This window comes from Sinohyriopsis cumingii, chromosome 5 (assembly GCF_028554795.1).
Source record: "Sinohyriopsis cumingii isolate HCF-2022 chromosome 5, ASM2855479v2, whole genome shotgun sequence".
Taxonomy (NCBI): Eukaryota; Metazoa; Mollusca; class Bivalvia; order Unionida; family Unionidae; genus Sinohyriopsis; species Sinohyriopsis cumingii.
The window spans coordinates 117,383,350-117,396,419 of NC_142965.1; the positions used below are offsets into that span (position 1 = coordinate 117,383,350).

The following is a 13,070-nucleotide window of genomic DNA, read 5'->3' on the forward strand; positions in this document are numbered from 1 at the left end:
CTAAAAATTTCAACAAAAGAACTTTATAGAGTTTCTAACTGCCTTCAACTTGTGCGTGTGCATGTGTGTGTGTTTGTTTGTGTGTAGAGTTAAAATACAGTGCTTATCAGTCATGTTGTTAAAAGTATGAAAGAAATCCCTCCAAGAATTATGGACTTGTGACAATACAGAACAAATTTAACCAGGACCTTATCTGATATTGCCCTCTATGCCACCATCAAAATGATGGACCCTTCATTTTAAACAATGACAGAGCAGAGAAGATAATAAACTCATTAAAGATGGTCCTATTTATCCTCATTCAAAGATGGTTTCTCAATTTGAAATAAGATCTATACCACTGTTTGCCAAACTCTTCAATAGCAAATTATAGGATTTTTATGGGCCAAAGATCTACTTATCTTCTCATTTTACCTTCAACATATTTTACATAAATTTTGCTGAAACTCACATAATAAAGTCAAATCTTGTCTTTCTGTAAATGAATAATCAAGGTATCTAAACTGAACAGTCATGAACGTCCTCTGGCATCCATTTTTAATCTTTTTTCTTTTTTCAAGTTAGAAAACTATACATCTATCTCACTTAATGGTTTAGCATAACAGAAGCATGCACAAAATTATTAATTAAAAAAATATTATTCTATTAAAACAACTCTATGACTCTAAAATTATTATTTTTTTGTTGGATCTTTTCTGGTAAACTAGTTTATGGCAACTTGATGTGGGCAACATCTTAAACTATATTCTCTCTAGAAATTAATTTTTAACACAATGATAATCTTATTTTTTGCCAGCCACTACTATTTAAAATAAGTGTCCAACCAGCAAAATTCAACTGTTCTATCCAGTTCTCTCTAATCAACTGTTGCTTGATTACACTGTTATGATTATAAAACATTTTCTACATGCTGTAAACATGCATCAACTTCAGATAATTGTTCCAGTTTTTGGTTAGATCACTTATACTTTTGCAGAAGAATAGGTTTTAGGTTGTGCACTAATTGTCTTATGTTGATACAATGGGATGGTACCAGAATGTGCTTTGCATTTGCTGTGTCATCCCTCAATGTATGTAATACATATACTTGTATTCTGAATCCTGTTCCCCGAATTACTAGAAATCTTCTCACACCTTTATGCTTTCCTGTCTGACTGTAAGATGGTTGTTGAAGGTTTTCTGGATTCCACTCTTTTTCTTTAATCAGGCTAACATTTTTTAAAAAATGTATTATTCTAGAGTGAGAGAACCCAAAGTCATGACATTCCAAGTGGTCCCACTCTTATTGCTACCCCTGACCCAACCCAACCAGTAGCCAATCACTATATCTTGCCAGACTTCCATGGAACCAACGAGTCTGTGTTCAAAAGTACCCCAATGAATAGTAACTCCACTAATGTGGCCAGCGGCTGGCATACTATTGCAAAAAATTCAAATTTACCACTACGAAGTGGCCACGTGATGTTATTTACAAATAGAAATCTCATTAATATTTGCTGATTGTTAGGTTCAACACACTGACATTTGATCCAACATGCCGATAAAGTAACCTTTATCCACACAAAGAGGACAGTTATCAGATTATCCCTAATGCTGTGCGTTCCTTTGGTCTTAGGTTTTTTTTCCCTTTCATAACTATTGGCCATTATTACTATTGATAATTATCAAGATACAAAGCACAGTATTGTTCAGTTCAAATTAGCATTACATCCAGTCACCAAATAGTGAATGTTAGTCATTTTGGCTTATCTTTGACAGATTATGAAACAGACTTGAATTAGTACCAGAGTACAAAAATAAAAATAAAAAGAAAACTAATCACATGACAAGCTCAAGTTCTTTGCAAACACTGCATCTCACTGTAATAACTACAAACTGACATTAATGGAATAAGTTGTTGCAAACAATAAAATATTGTCAGACATTCTCAGTTTACAATGAAATGTGCAAGCAATTCAATTAAATGAAACCTGGGGCAGTCTCTTGATCACTACAGTGAAATTTGATGTCAGAAAGATTCACATGAACTTTGTCAATATACATTCTACTGCTTGGGAAATGGAAATTAAGGACATGGAAAGTTACAGCCAGATGTTTGTGCCCAGATTGTAATGACATGGTGGTTTAGTATGACATTTAATGATTATTCATAATTTTAAACAACAGTTCATACAAGTGTTACCGCAAGTTTACAACATTCTTGTAATTTGTAAAGGAAAATGTTGAATATTAAAAATAATTTTCTTTTCATACTTATATGTAGTTATTATGCACATCTGTGTGATCACCCTCTAGAAAGGCCTCCCCTCTTATAAGGCCACTTTCTTGCTGCATAACGGGTGACCACATAAGAGGGGGAGACCACTATATCTAAATTGTTAATCTATTATGATAAAATGAAGACACTATATGCATTGTACTTCTTTATATTGCTCTGTGAGAGCAATCTTCCTCAACACTGTAAAACTGTGAATTATTATCTTCCTTCTAATTAGCTATTAGTGTTGAGAAATTCTGGCTGTACCAACCATTAAAAGACTACCAGTAGCAAATAACATGTCAGGATTCTGATTAAATCGAAACACTCTTTTTTGACCAAGTATTTCTGCTTAAGACATTCAGCTATCAATGCAATGTACATATGGCTGCACTGGCCAAACTGGAAATGTGTCTTAAGGATGCAAATACTCACGTACAAGTCTGATATGAGCAATCAGAAAAAAATCTGATGAAAGCCACTTTAGAATGAACTTCATATAAACAGATCACAGTGATCTACTTAGAGAGAATGGGGCTGTGGTCATGGAGATGCATCTTGTAGCCAAGCTTCATTAATGTGGCCTGAACTTCCACAAATAAAATTATAGTCTAAATGTCATATGGGCACACACACACACACACACATACACACACATGCACACATGCAAACACATGTACACAATGTGCATGGATGCACATGCATACACACACACACACACACTGACTTTAAGAAATGTAAGACAATGGATTATATACTACAAATGAATGCATTAAATGAGAAAATAAAACAATATTTTAAGTATGCAAATATACATATATATATCAGTCAATGGCAAGTCACTTAAACACTGCAAATAATGCAAGTCAGCGATGAGGACAGTTATTTCCTTGATGGAGTAAGCTACTCTAGGGTAATCTGTACAAAAAGACACAAATGCAAATAAGCAAACTACGCATCACGAAATCATCCGATTTCAATCTAGCTACCAGCATTTGCACATAAAATCAGATATTGGGCAAGACTCGAGAACATGTTGCAACTAAAATCATTTTTGGAACTTCCATTAAATATGTACTATACTTCAAATTATGTCTATCATTTAACATCTGAATTTTACTCATTCAAAAATGAGATTTATTTTTTTTTGTTGTTGCAAGAATGAGGAATTTGTTTACTGAATATACATCCAGGTTTAGAATACTATTACAATAACCTGCATCATTATTTTTCATATTTTTACATGTACCTCATATGAAAAGGTGCTGTCAGAAATCCAGTGTGATGCGTGATTTGGATTTTGTAAAGTAGCTTTAACAATTTTTCAGTCATATCACTATGATGCCTGCAGTGTGACAATTTATAGTGATGTCTAGCACTTGGGCATGATGTTACTCCCAGTCACATTATCCTGATACAAGGCTGACCAGTCCTAACACTAACCTCTTAATGCTGAATGCCAAGCGAGGCAGCTGTCAGTACCATTTTTAGAAGTCTTTGGTATGACCCTGCCAAGGGTCAAACCCACGACCTAACCACTAGGCCACCAGAGCAGTCCAGAAGGACAATAAGATAAATAATGCAAATCTCAATTTGAGGAAATATATTGAGAAATTTTAAAGTAATGTACATCTCAGTGACAAAAAAATGCTGTTATGAAAATTATCTCCCTTAGCTTGAATGCCAGCTGGTGCCATGCACTGGGTTTATGCAGAGATTGCACAGCATAATTGTGTTTTTGAATGCGAAAATATGCTTGGAACATTTCATAGGTACAAAAAAAAGACATACACTTCTTCATTTCCGATGAAAGACAATGGCATATATGAATGTAATAATTACAAACAACGATCTCATTGTGAAGTCTTTACTGACAATCCTGACATTACAAAAGTATGCTCTCTGGAACAAAGTTAACAAGACTTTGTTGGTCAGCTGGTGATGGCTATACTTCCTAAATTGCAGTGTATTGTTTTGCCAACTTTAATCCACTGTTTTCAGTGAATGTCAACAGCCATGAAAAACTCTATCTTTCTACTGAAAAGATAACTTTTCCATTGTTTTCATTTGTATAAGTTTTTTTTCCCTTTTTGTGGTTCCCTTGCTTACATATAGTTTGAAAAGGTGGGATGTTGGGTGTGCACTGGCCTTACATTATATTTTTGGCAATGGCAGACATGATTCTAGCATATTATTTTATAAAAAATAATAAAATCTTTTAGTAATGGAAGACATGATTCACGTAGGTTTAAAAAGAAGCATCTCTCAAAGGGACTGATACTACAGAGACTAAAAAGGATTTTCAAAAGACAATTGTTTTCTTTTAACTGCTGAGTCTTGAAACCATCTTTGAAATTCTTCAGTGATAAAAAGATCTTCAAATTAGCTGCTGTGGTGGAAATACTGGATATCAACATGGCACTCTTTTCATTTACCATCAGACCATCAAGTATTTCGTTCAAAGCACAAGATCAATAGGACCAAGAAGTAGTGATAACAAATTTTTCAAGATGGCCAGTGTGACACTCATATTAGAAGTTGGATCAGCACTATTTGCATTTATAACATACCAGACATCATAGGATATCTTTAATTGAAAACCCTATGCTAATATGACCATTCATTCTGGAGAAACAGAGTTCACAAGATTTTCAAGACAGCTACCATGGCAGGCATACTGAATGTCTGAAATACATCAATAGGACCAATTAGATATCATTAAGTTGTTCAGATGCAGTGATAACACTATTTTCAAGATGGCCTCTGTTATGGCCATATTGGACATGTAACCAACATTCTGAACCAACTATACATCATTTGAAGACTTTTGGTGAAAACCCCATGGCAATATTATTTTTCATTCAAAAGGATTAGAGATAATATTTTCAAGATGGCCACTGTGACAGCCATATCACCAATCAGATTGGCACCAATTTCATTTAGGACAAACTAAACATTAAAATTCTGGTCAAAACATCAAAGTAATACTATATCTGGAGAAGTAGTAGTAAAAAGATTTTCAAGATGGTCACTGTGGTGTCCATACTGGACATTAGAGTGACCCATTTTCATTTAGGACCAATCAGACATAAGAAGTATTTCAGTGAAATAAAATGTCGACATGAACACTCAATCAGAAGGAGAAGCAATAACAAGATTTTCACTGATGACTGATTTAAGTGGCCATTTATATTGGCCATCAGATAAACACCAATAAACTAGACTCCACAAGAAGTTTTTTGGGAGAAAACACCATGCTGATTTGATGATCCATTTAGGACAAATGGGGGGATAAAGTATTCAAGATGGTCAGTATGGCAGCCCTACTTGATGTCCGTGCAGCATTTTCATGTAGGACCAACAGGACTAGGGCATGTATGTGTGGATGTAAGGTTTCATGACAATGCTCCAAGTAGATTAGGAGGAGTAGCAGTAACAAACTTATGCCAAATGACAGATGGACCAGACAACAAGCCATCCTGTAAGCTCTTTTAGTCTATGACCAACAGTGCTAAAAGAAAGAATGGGCATAAAGATACGTTTAACAAAATCTAGTATGCAAGACATTACTATTTATCTATGTTTACAAAGATAATTAAAAAGAAAAGATGACTGATTTCTAGTCCCAATTTTTTTCATGAAGTTTATATTAATTTAAAAACATCAGAAATATTCTAATGTTAAGAAACAAAGATGAAATTTCAAAGTCCACTCTAAACTGAAAAGCTGAAATATAATGAAGGGTATAGCAGAATATTTATTAAAGAAAACACAAGAAGACAATCTCAGGAAACCAACATGTACCGAATATGAAGTAAGGTGCATTTTAGAGTTTGAATTCTCATTTTTTCATTGTAGCTCTGGCTGACTGAATCTGTTTCAGTTTTAAGTAAAAACAATTAGAATGCATAAAACTTGTTACATATGAAACTGAAACAACCAATTACTGCCCTCTAGTACATGTAGTAGTAGTAGTAGTAGTAGCAGTAGTAGTAGTGATAATTTGGAGTTTAATGGCATGTCAGCACAATGCTGGCAATATTGTGCTGATTAAACATAAAATTCTAAAATTGTAAAAATAAAAAACTGCAAAACCTGCAACATGATAAACCTTGAAAAAAAAAAAACATATAAACATGAAGTACTAAATGACAAAAGTTAAAAGTTGAAAATAGTCCAAACCTAATATTTATTTCCCCTTGTCACTGCCATTAATCCCCCTGACCTTCAGATCTTGCAGTACCAAGTTGTTTTCAGCATGATTTTTGAATGTCACAATTGAGGATGAATAAATATTTTAAAACTGATGGTCATTTACCAGTTAATACAAAGTATATATGCATAAACATAAACCTCATGAATGCTATAATATATATATATATATATATATATATATATATATACACACACACACACAAACACATACACACACACACATGTGTGTGTGTATGTGTCTGCACATTACAATGTATAAACAGTAACTGGGTGGCTTGGGTGGGTGTGCACTGAAGTCTGGAATAAACGTTTTAATGTAAATGCAAGGAGGCATATTGCACATAAGCAAATTAACAATTTAGCTGTTCTGGATTCAAGAGGATCTGCTGATTCTTGTTTGAACAATTTTACTGTTGGTAGCTGGATCATAAGAGAGATAACTAATGATTCTGTTGGCTTGTTGGTAGTTTCTGAAAATTCACCCCTCTTATCTTCATACAAGATAAAATACAGGTTAAATGAAATACTCTGAGATCTTGCTTTCTGATTAATGAAATAAATACTATATGTACTTTCTTCTAAGTCAAGTCCAACTGCAAACAGCACAGACCCAAATGTATCATAGCATAAGCCACTGGCAAAATTGGGTCTACTCAGCTTGTTTGAAATCATCAGTAGAACAAACAACACAGACCCTGATCTGTTGGTACATTATGCAGTTGTCTGCAGTTAGACTCAACAGATAAGCAAGCATGTAAAGACCTAAAGAGGCCAAAGGCATATAACTGCTAGTAAAGCTGCACACTATACACAGATGACCATAAAGATCAAAGACATGTAACATTTTTGTTGTTTATATTCAGGATGTAATTTTCCATATTCCAAACTTAATAATGTCTGTCTACAAGAAGTTCTAAGTATAAAATATATATTACAAATGAGGAAGCAAGTTTAAGAAATAAGGGTCAACTTGATGCTTATTTTTAAGGTTATCATGTTACTGTGAACCATCTTCACCCTGCATTTTAGGACACTCAAAATTAATATTCTTGTATGGTCTTTAAAACTTAGGACAAACGACAACAAAACTGACCAAAATATTTAGGTTGGGTTTTGGGGATGGGGACAACTGACTGCTACCTTTGTTTCTGGAATTGGCTAATTAGCGATTATGTCTACAATGTGATACAATGAAATCACAATCTTTGCAGCTGACATATAAATTCTTTTAACACATTATACCTAAATACTGCTGTTTATACAAATCCAAAAATAATCACATCCAAAAAGATGTCGAAGTTCAAACTGTCAGATCTGCATTACTTTACCATTTCACTGTGTACCAGATTAGGCTGTTTCAGAATAATTGGCAGGTGGAACTGAGATTGTCAAGGACTACTGAAGCTTACATTAAAAAACATCAGAGAAATATTTCTTACTTTATTCATATTTCCCAGTTATCACCCCAAATATGACCCTCTATGTTGTGTGGTGCCATTTTCATATCCACTGAACAATTACTAACCAATCGGTGCTAGAACGTTTAGGTCCAATGATGATGTGGCATATGTCGTCAAATTGAGATGCAACTATTATTGTTGTGTCTTATTATTAGAATTTAAACTTCATGCTGATTATCTAATTGGGTATGTCAGTATTCAGCATGGTGAAATATAATCCAATTTTCGGATATTTTTCTACAAAATATTCATGTAAAACAAAGGCCGAGAATCTTAAAATGGCAACAATTGATAATCTTTTATAAATAGCATGCATCATCATTTGTTCTCATTTTTATTAAATACTGGGTGCTATTTTAAATTACCTTTCTGTTTCTTACTGAAATTGGTCACTGATTTTAATTTATCAAAGATTAGGGCCAAAAAACTAAATTACCGGCCACACCTGTCCAAAAAACTTGGGATGCACATCAGGCAGGCATGTGCAGCCTATGGCCTATGAGCAGCATCCAACCTACAACTTGGGTGTTATATGGTTACATTTACATTCTACTGATACATTTAAAAATTAGAAAGAAGCCCTCACCCTGAAGGATGCTGCACATGCCTGATTTAAGGGATGTCCAAAAGAGTAGAGCAAAGATGGTAATGCTCCCTGACAATCTGCTCCATTGATCAAACCACATCAGCATCACTGATTTGATCAGTGAATTAAACTTTCAGATATGTTCAGTGCAAAAGAAAATCAATGCACAATATAAAAGATGCACATTATAATAAAACTAATCTATAACCAAAAAGATCCAAGGATGGATTATACCACTAATGGATTTGGTTTAGGGATTAAGAAAAGAACTTGGCTAGTTTACAAGATGGTTGACCTGCTGATAGCATAATGTCATAGTTCAAACAAATTAGTTCTAAAACATGCACTTGAATATGTGTGTCATTCAAATAAAAGTAAACTGGTTAAAAAAAGAAATTTGTCAAGTATGAATAATGATTCTGAACAAAGTGTTACATGGGACTGTGAAAAGTTTGGAAAGGATTATAAAAATTTTGAACCACAAACCCTTCACCAAAAATGTGGTCATGTCATGCATCGATTTCAAAGCTTTCAATGGTTCTGAATACACTGTAGATATAAAGCCTTTGTTCAGTATCAGCAAATATCTAATAAAATTACCCAATTTACTATATTAACTGATCCAAACATCTGAAATATTCAACAGATAAATAAGGAAACAACAATCACAATGTCTGTAAAGCAGATCATTTATCAGAACCAAAACTGAACCCTCCCTACAAGTTTGGTCCTAAGAAGTAAATAATAAAAACTTGTTATCTCCCTTGATGAAAGGCAAAATAGGAAGATATACAAAATGGACAATTGAATGAATGTCTTTGAAGCTATCAGAATAGTGAAATCTGCCTTCAACAGGTTAAGACCAAACTTAGTTCCTCATTAAATAAACCAAAGCTAGTGAATTTTTTTTACCAACAAACAAAAAGATTTTTTAAAACAAAAGTAAAATGCTGATTATCAAGGAACGTTTTATTACAGCATATCTTCAAATTCTGTGTACACCATTAAAAAATAAAACTATCCAAAAATATTTTAAGTGATAATAAATATATATAATATAAAATATAAGAAAACAATTTTTTCTATGGTATAGTATATGCACGTTCCCATGCACGTGTTTAATGACATGTGATTGTACATCAAAGTCTGTCCTTCATTTAAATAAGTCTGACAGTTAATTTAAAACAATAGTTTTGTTCATCTGCAAGTGAAAAGTAGCATTTTAAATTGTAATATCTGTAATAATGACGTCTTCTGTTTTAACAAGATTACTGAAAGGGAATGTTTTAAAAATAATCAAAACCACATCTGCTGGGTTCGAAAAACAAACTTTTTACTTGTCAGATATGTAGATTTTTAAGCAATTAGGCAAAAATCTTTTTTTTTGTGGCAAAGTCTTTTACCGATATTAGGCATGTGAAACAATATTCCATCTGACAAAATTTCCTGGCTGTTTTGGCTTGTCATAAAAAATAATTTTCAAGCCCTAATGAAGAATATTTACCAAGATTTGAAATCTCCACAATATTTCAAACCTTCCCTTTAATGTTAAATAAAGTATAACTTAAAACTTTAAGGGTACTATGGACTTCACCTCATTTATTTATTTTCATTTTGATTTTTTGATTATTCTAATTTTAAAAACATGGAATTTTTTAAAAATCTTCCTATTTGGACTGATCAAAATCTTCAAGTGATGCCAACTATCTGAATGTTTGAAGCCTGATATATACAAGTTTTCTTGTATATACCAACTGCTGTGGCGAAGTGTTCATCCAAGGAAAAAAATCAAAACAATCCATTTCAAAAGCTCCGAAACGGCTGACAAAGGAAAGCTTACCCATCTCAGGCCATGCAGCAAGGTAGAGGGAACATCAGAAGCAGAAGCAAGCGGAGACTCGGCAGGAAATAATAACAAAACAAAAACACCCTACCTGTTCCTGCTGATGGCCTTCTGCCACGGGCAATACTGGGATTTGGCTGCAATTTGGACTGACCAGAGGGTGCAGCAGGTTTGGACAAGCCTGCAGATTTTGATGTAGTACTTGCCACTGCCGTTTTTGACACTTTTGATGTGGGTTTTGATGTGCTGGTTGAGGTTTTGGACATACCTGTCCTGGATTTTTGTAAAGATGAAGTTGATGAAGCTGGCGAAATTGAAGACCTTGCAGATGATGGATGCTTTTTGTCGTCCTCACTACTTGTGCTTCCAGATCTCTGTAACAACATAACAAGCCATGAATCTGATTACAAGTACTGTAAATATGTCATGTCACTAGCCAAGTCTTTTGCCTTTACTGTTATTTCCACTATTAGAAATTTGTTTTCAACACTAATCAAAATAAAAACCAAAACGTCTTGCTCAAGATTAACATATTACCTGAAAATTATTACTTCAATCTAAATAACTGTTTTAAAATGTGCAGCCTACAGATGTTTGGCACAAACTGCAAAATGCATGTCTCAAGGTCCTTCCCCATAGCAGCACTTGAACCTTTCATGAATCTCAGGTTTCTTGAATAAGCAATCTATTTAAACTTTTGGAACTTCAAACTTGTATTTCAGATCATAATTATAAGAAAGTCTTTCTTTTTTTTTTGTTTGAATTTCTTATAAAATATATATATGTGCACCTCTGTCACAGTGTACATTTATCAAATGAATGCACGTGTCACTAAAGTGTGTGTGTGTCCATGCACAAACTTATACAAGTGTGTGTCTGTTTGTCAGTGTGTGTGTGTGTCTGTTTGTGAAGAATTTGCTTTTGTATACAAATACAGACTCGTAATACAAATGTGTGTCAATGTGTATTTTTGGAAAGAGTTTGCTTTTGCATACAGATGCATACTATGGATATGTGTGTGCATAGAAAGAGAGGATGAGTTTGCTTTGGTATATAGATCATAATACAAATTTATGTTGAGACAGAGTTTGCTTTTGCATACAGACTCATAATATGGATATGTGTGAAGATGGAAAGATTATGAGTTTGCTTTGGTATATAGATCACAATATGGATATTTGTGTGGATGGAAAGAGAGGATGAGTTTGCTTTGGTATATAGATTATAATACAAATTGATGTTGAGACAGTTTGCTTTTGCATGCAGAGTCATAATATGGATATGTGTGTGGATGGAAAGAGAGAATGAGTTTGCTTTGGTATATAGATTATAATATGGATATGTGTGTAGATGGAAAGAGAGGACGACTTTGCTTGGATTATAGATTATAATACAAATTTATGTTGAGACATGCAGACTCATAATACAAATTCAAGTGTGTTTATCAAAAAAGAGATTGCTTTTGCATACAGACTGGTAATACAAACAAACACAAGTGTATATGTCAAAAGAGAGTCTATTTTTAAATACACTCACACAAAAAATGTGTGAAGATACAAAGAGAGGATGAGTTTGCAAGTACAGACACATAATACAATATTTATGATAGATTTATGCTCATGTGCAACGAGAATGCCTTGCTTATCTAAATTAATTTTTTGACAAATATTTTCCTCAAGTTCTACCTGAATATGGCAGCTGACAGTAGATGAATATCAAAAAGATATTCCCGTGTCTTTCCATTAGCAGACAATACAAAAACCTATGCAGGGTCCATAAGCTGTAGGAGATAACCACAATTGTAAAAAAAAGGAAATTAACTAAAAGCAATCAACTCAACTTTTGCTAACATATTAAGTGTCCTGCAACCAGGATGCTTTCTTCTGAGATGTTGTTTACAGGTTTTACAATGGTCTTTATTCATAGCCATATTGGACACTAGACCAGCAACATCGTGCAAACCTGAAAATCTATCATCCCATAATGATCTCTGCAAAATCTAGTTGAAATTGTTATTTTTTTAATTAGAAGTTGAAAATAGTCAATGTTAATGGGTGTCACATGATGCACTGGACCAATGAAAGATCACTACCATCAATTCATTTGGCTTTAAGGCTAATTAGGTGAGCTACAAATTCACATTAGGGAACTTGCACCTTATTATTTATATTACAGAAATTTTGTTCACCTTTGTCAAACTTCACTCCTGGTACTCCTTTTCTGTGTGGTCTCCATGGGGCTTTTAAGGATAGTGAACATAAGAAGACAACATCCTTATTTATTAAGGACCATGCAGACACTATCCAACATGCTTGGAGCTGACACTCCTATGCTTCCATGAGTATGATGATGACATGTAGTGGACTGGACCACACGTTAACTTGGTTGTTACGTGCACCAGTTAGTATAAATGCACATCCAGAATGTCAACAGTTTTGTTTTGACTGCAGTCATAATCTGTGTCAATTAACATAAATGTGTCTTAATTCTCCCCTCACAAAAGATGTATGTGCATGTTAGATTAATGAACTGTAGGCCTTGTGACTACCTCACAGCTAAAAATTAGGAATATACTGAGGAACTTTCACCATAATCACACAATTCAATGAAGAATCACCTTCACAGTACTTTTTTGCTTCATGATGCAATACTTTTGGGAGGAAAGAAACTGATGCTGATTATGGGAAAAAATAACTATTTTGGGGAATA

General features: G+C 33.8%; 1 protein-coding gene across 12 annotated transcripts in view; it reads right to left on the reverse strand.

Moving 5' to 3' along the window:
• The window catches only part of LOC149800051 (uncharacterized), a 121,785-nt gene that overhangs the window by 39,461 nt on the left and 69,254 nt on the right, over positions 1-13,070 (reverse strand). For 8 of the 12 annotated variants that reach the window (XM_089959597.1, XM_089959607.1, XM_089959603.1 and 5 more), the window contains one exon: positions 10,453-10,735. In XM_089959597.1, coding sequence (XP_089815723.1) covers positions 10,453-10,735 — 283 coding nt within the window. The remainder of the gene's footprint in view (positions 1-10,452; positions 10,736-13,070) is intronic. The other 4 variants (XM_089959606.1, XM_089959605.1, XM_089959604.1 and 1 more) reach the window with 1 other exon arrangement.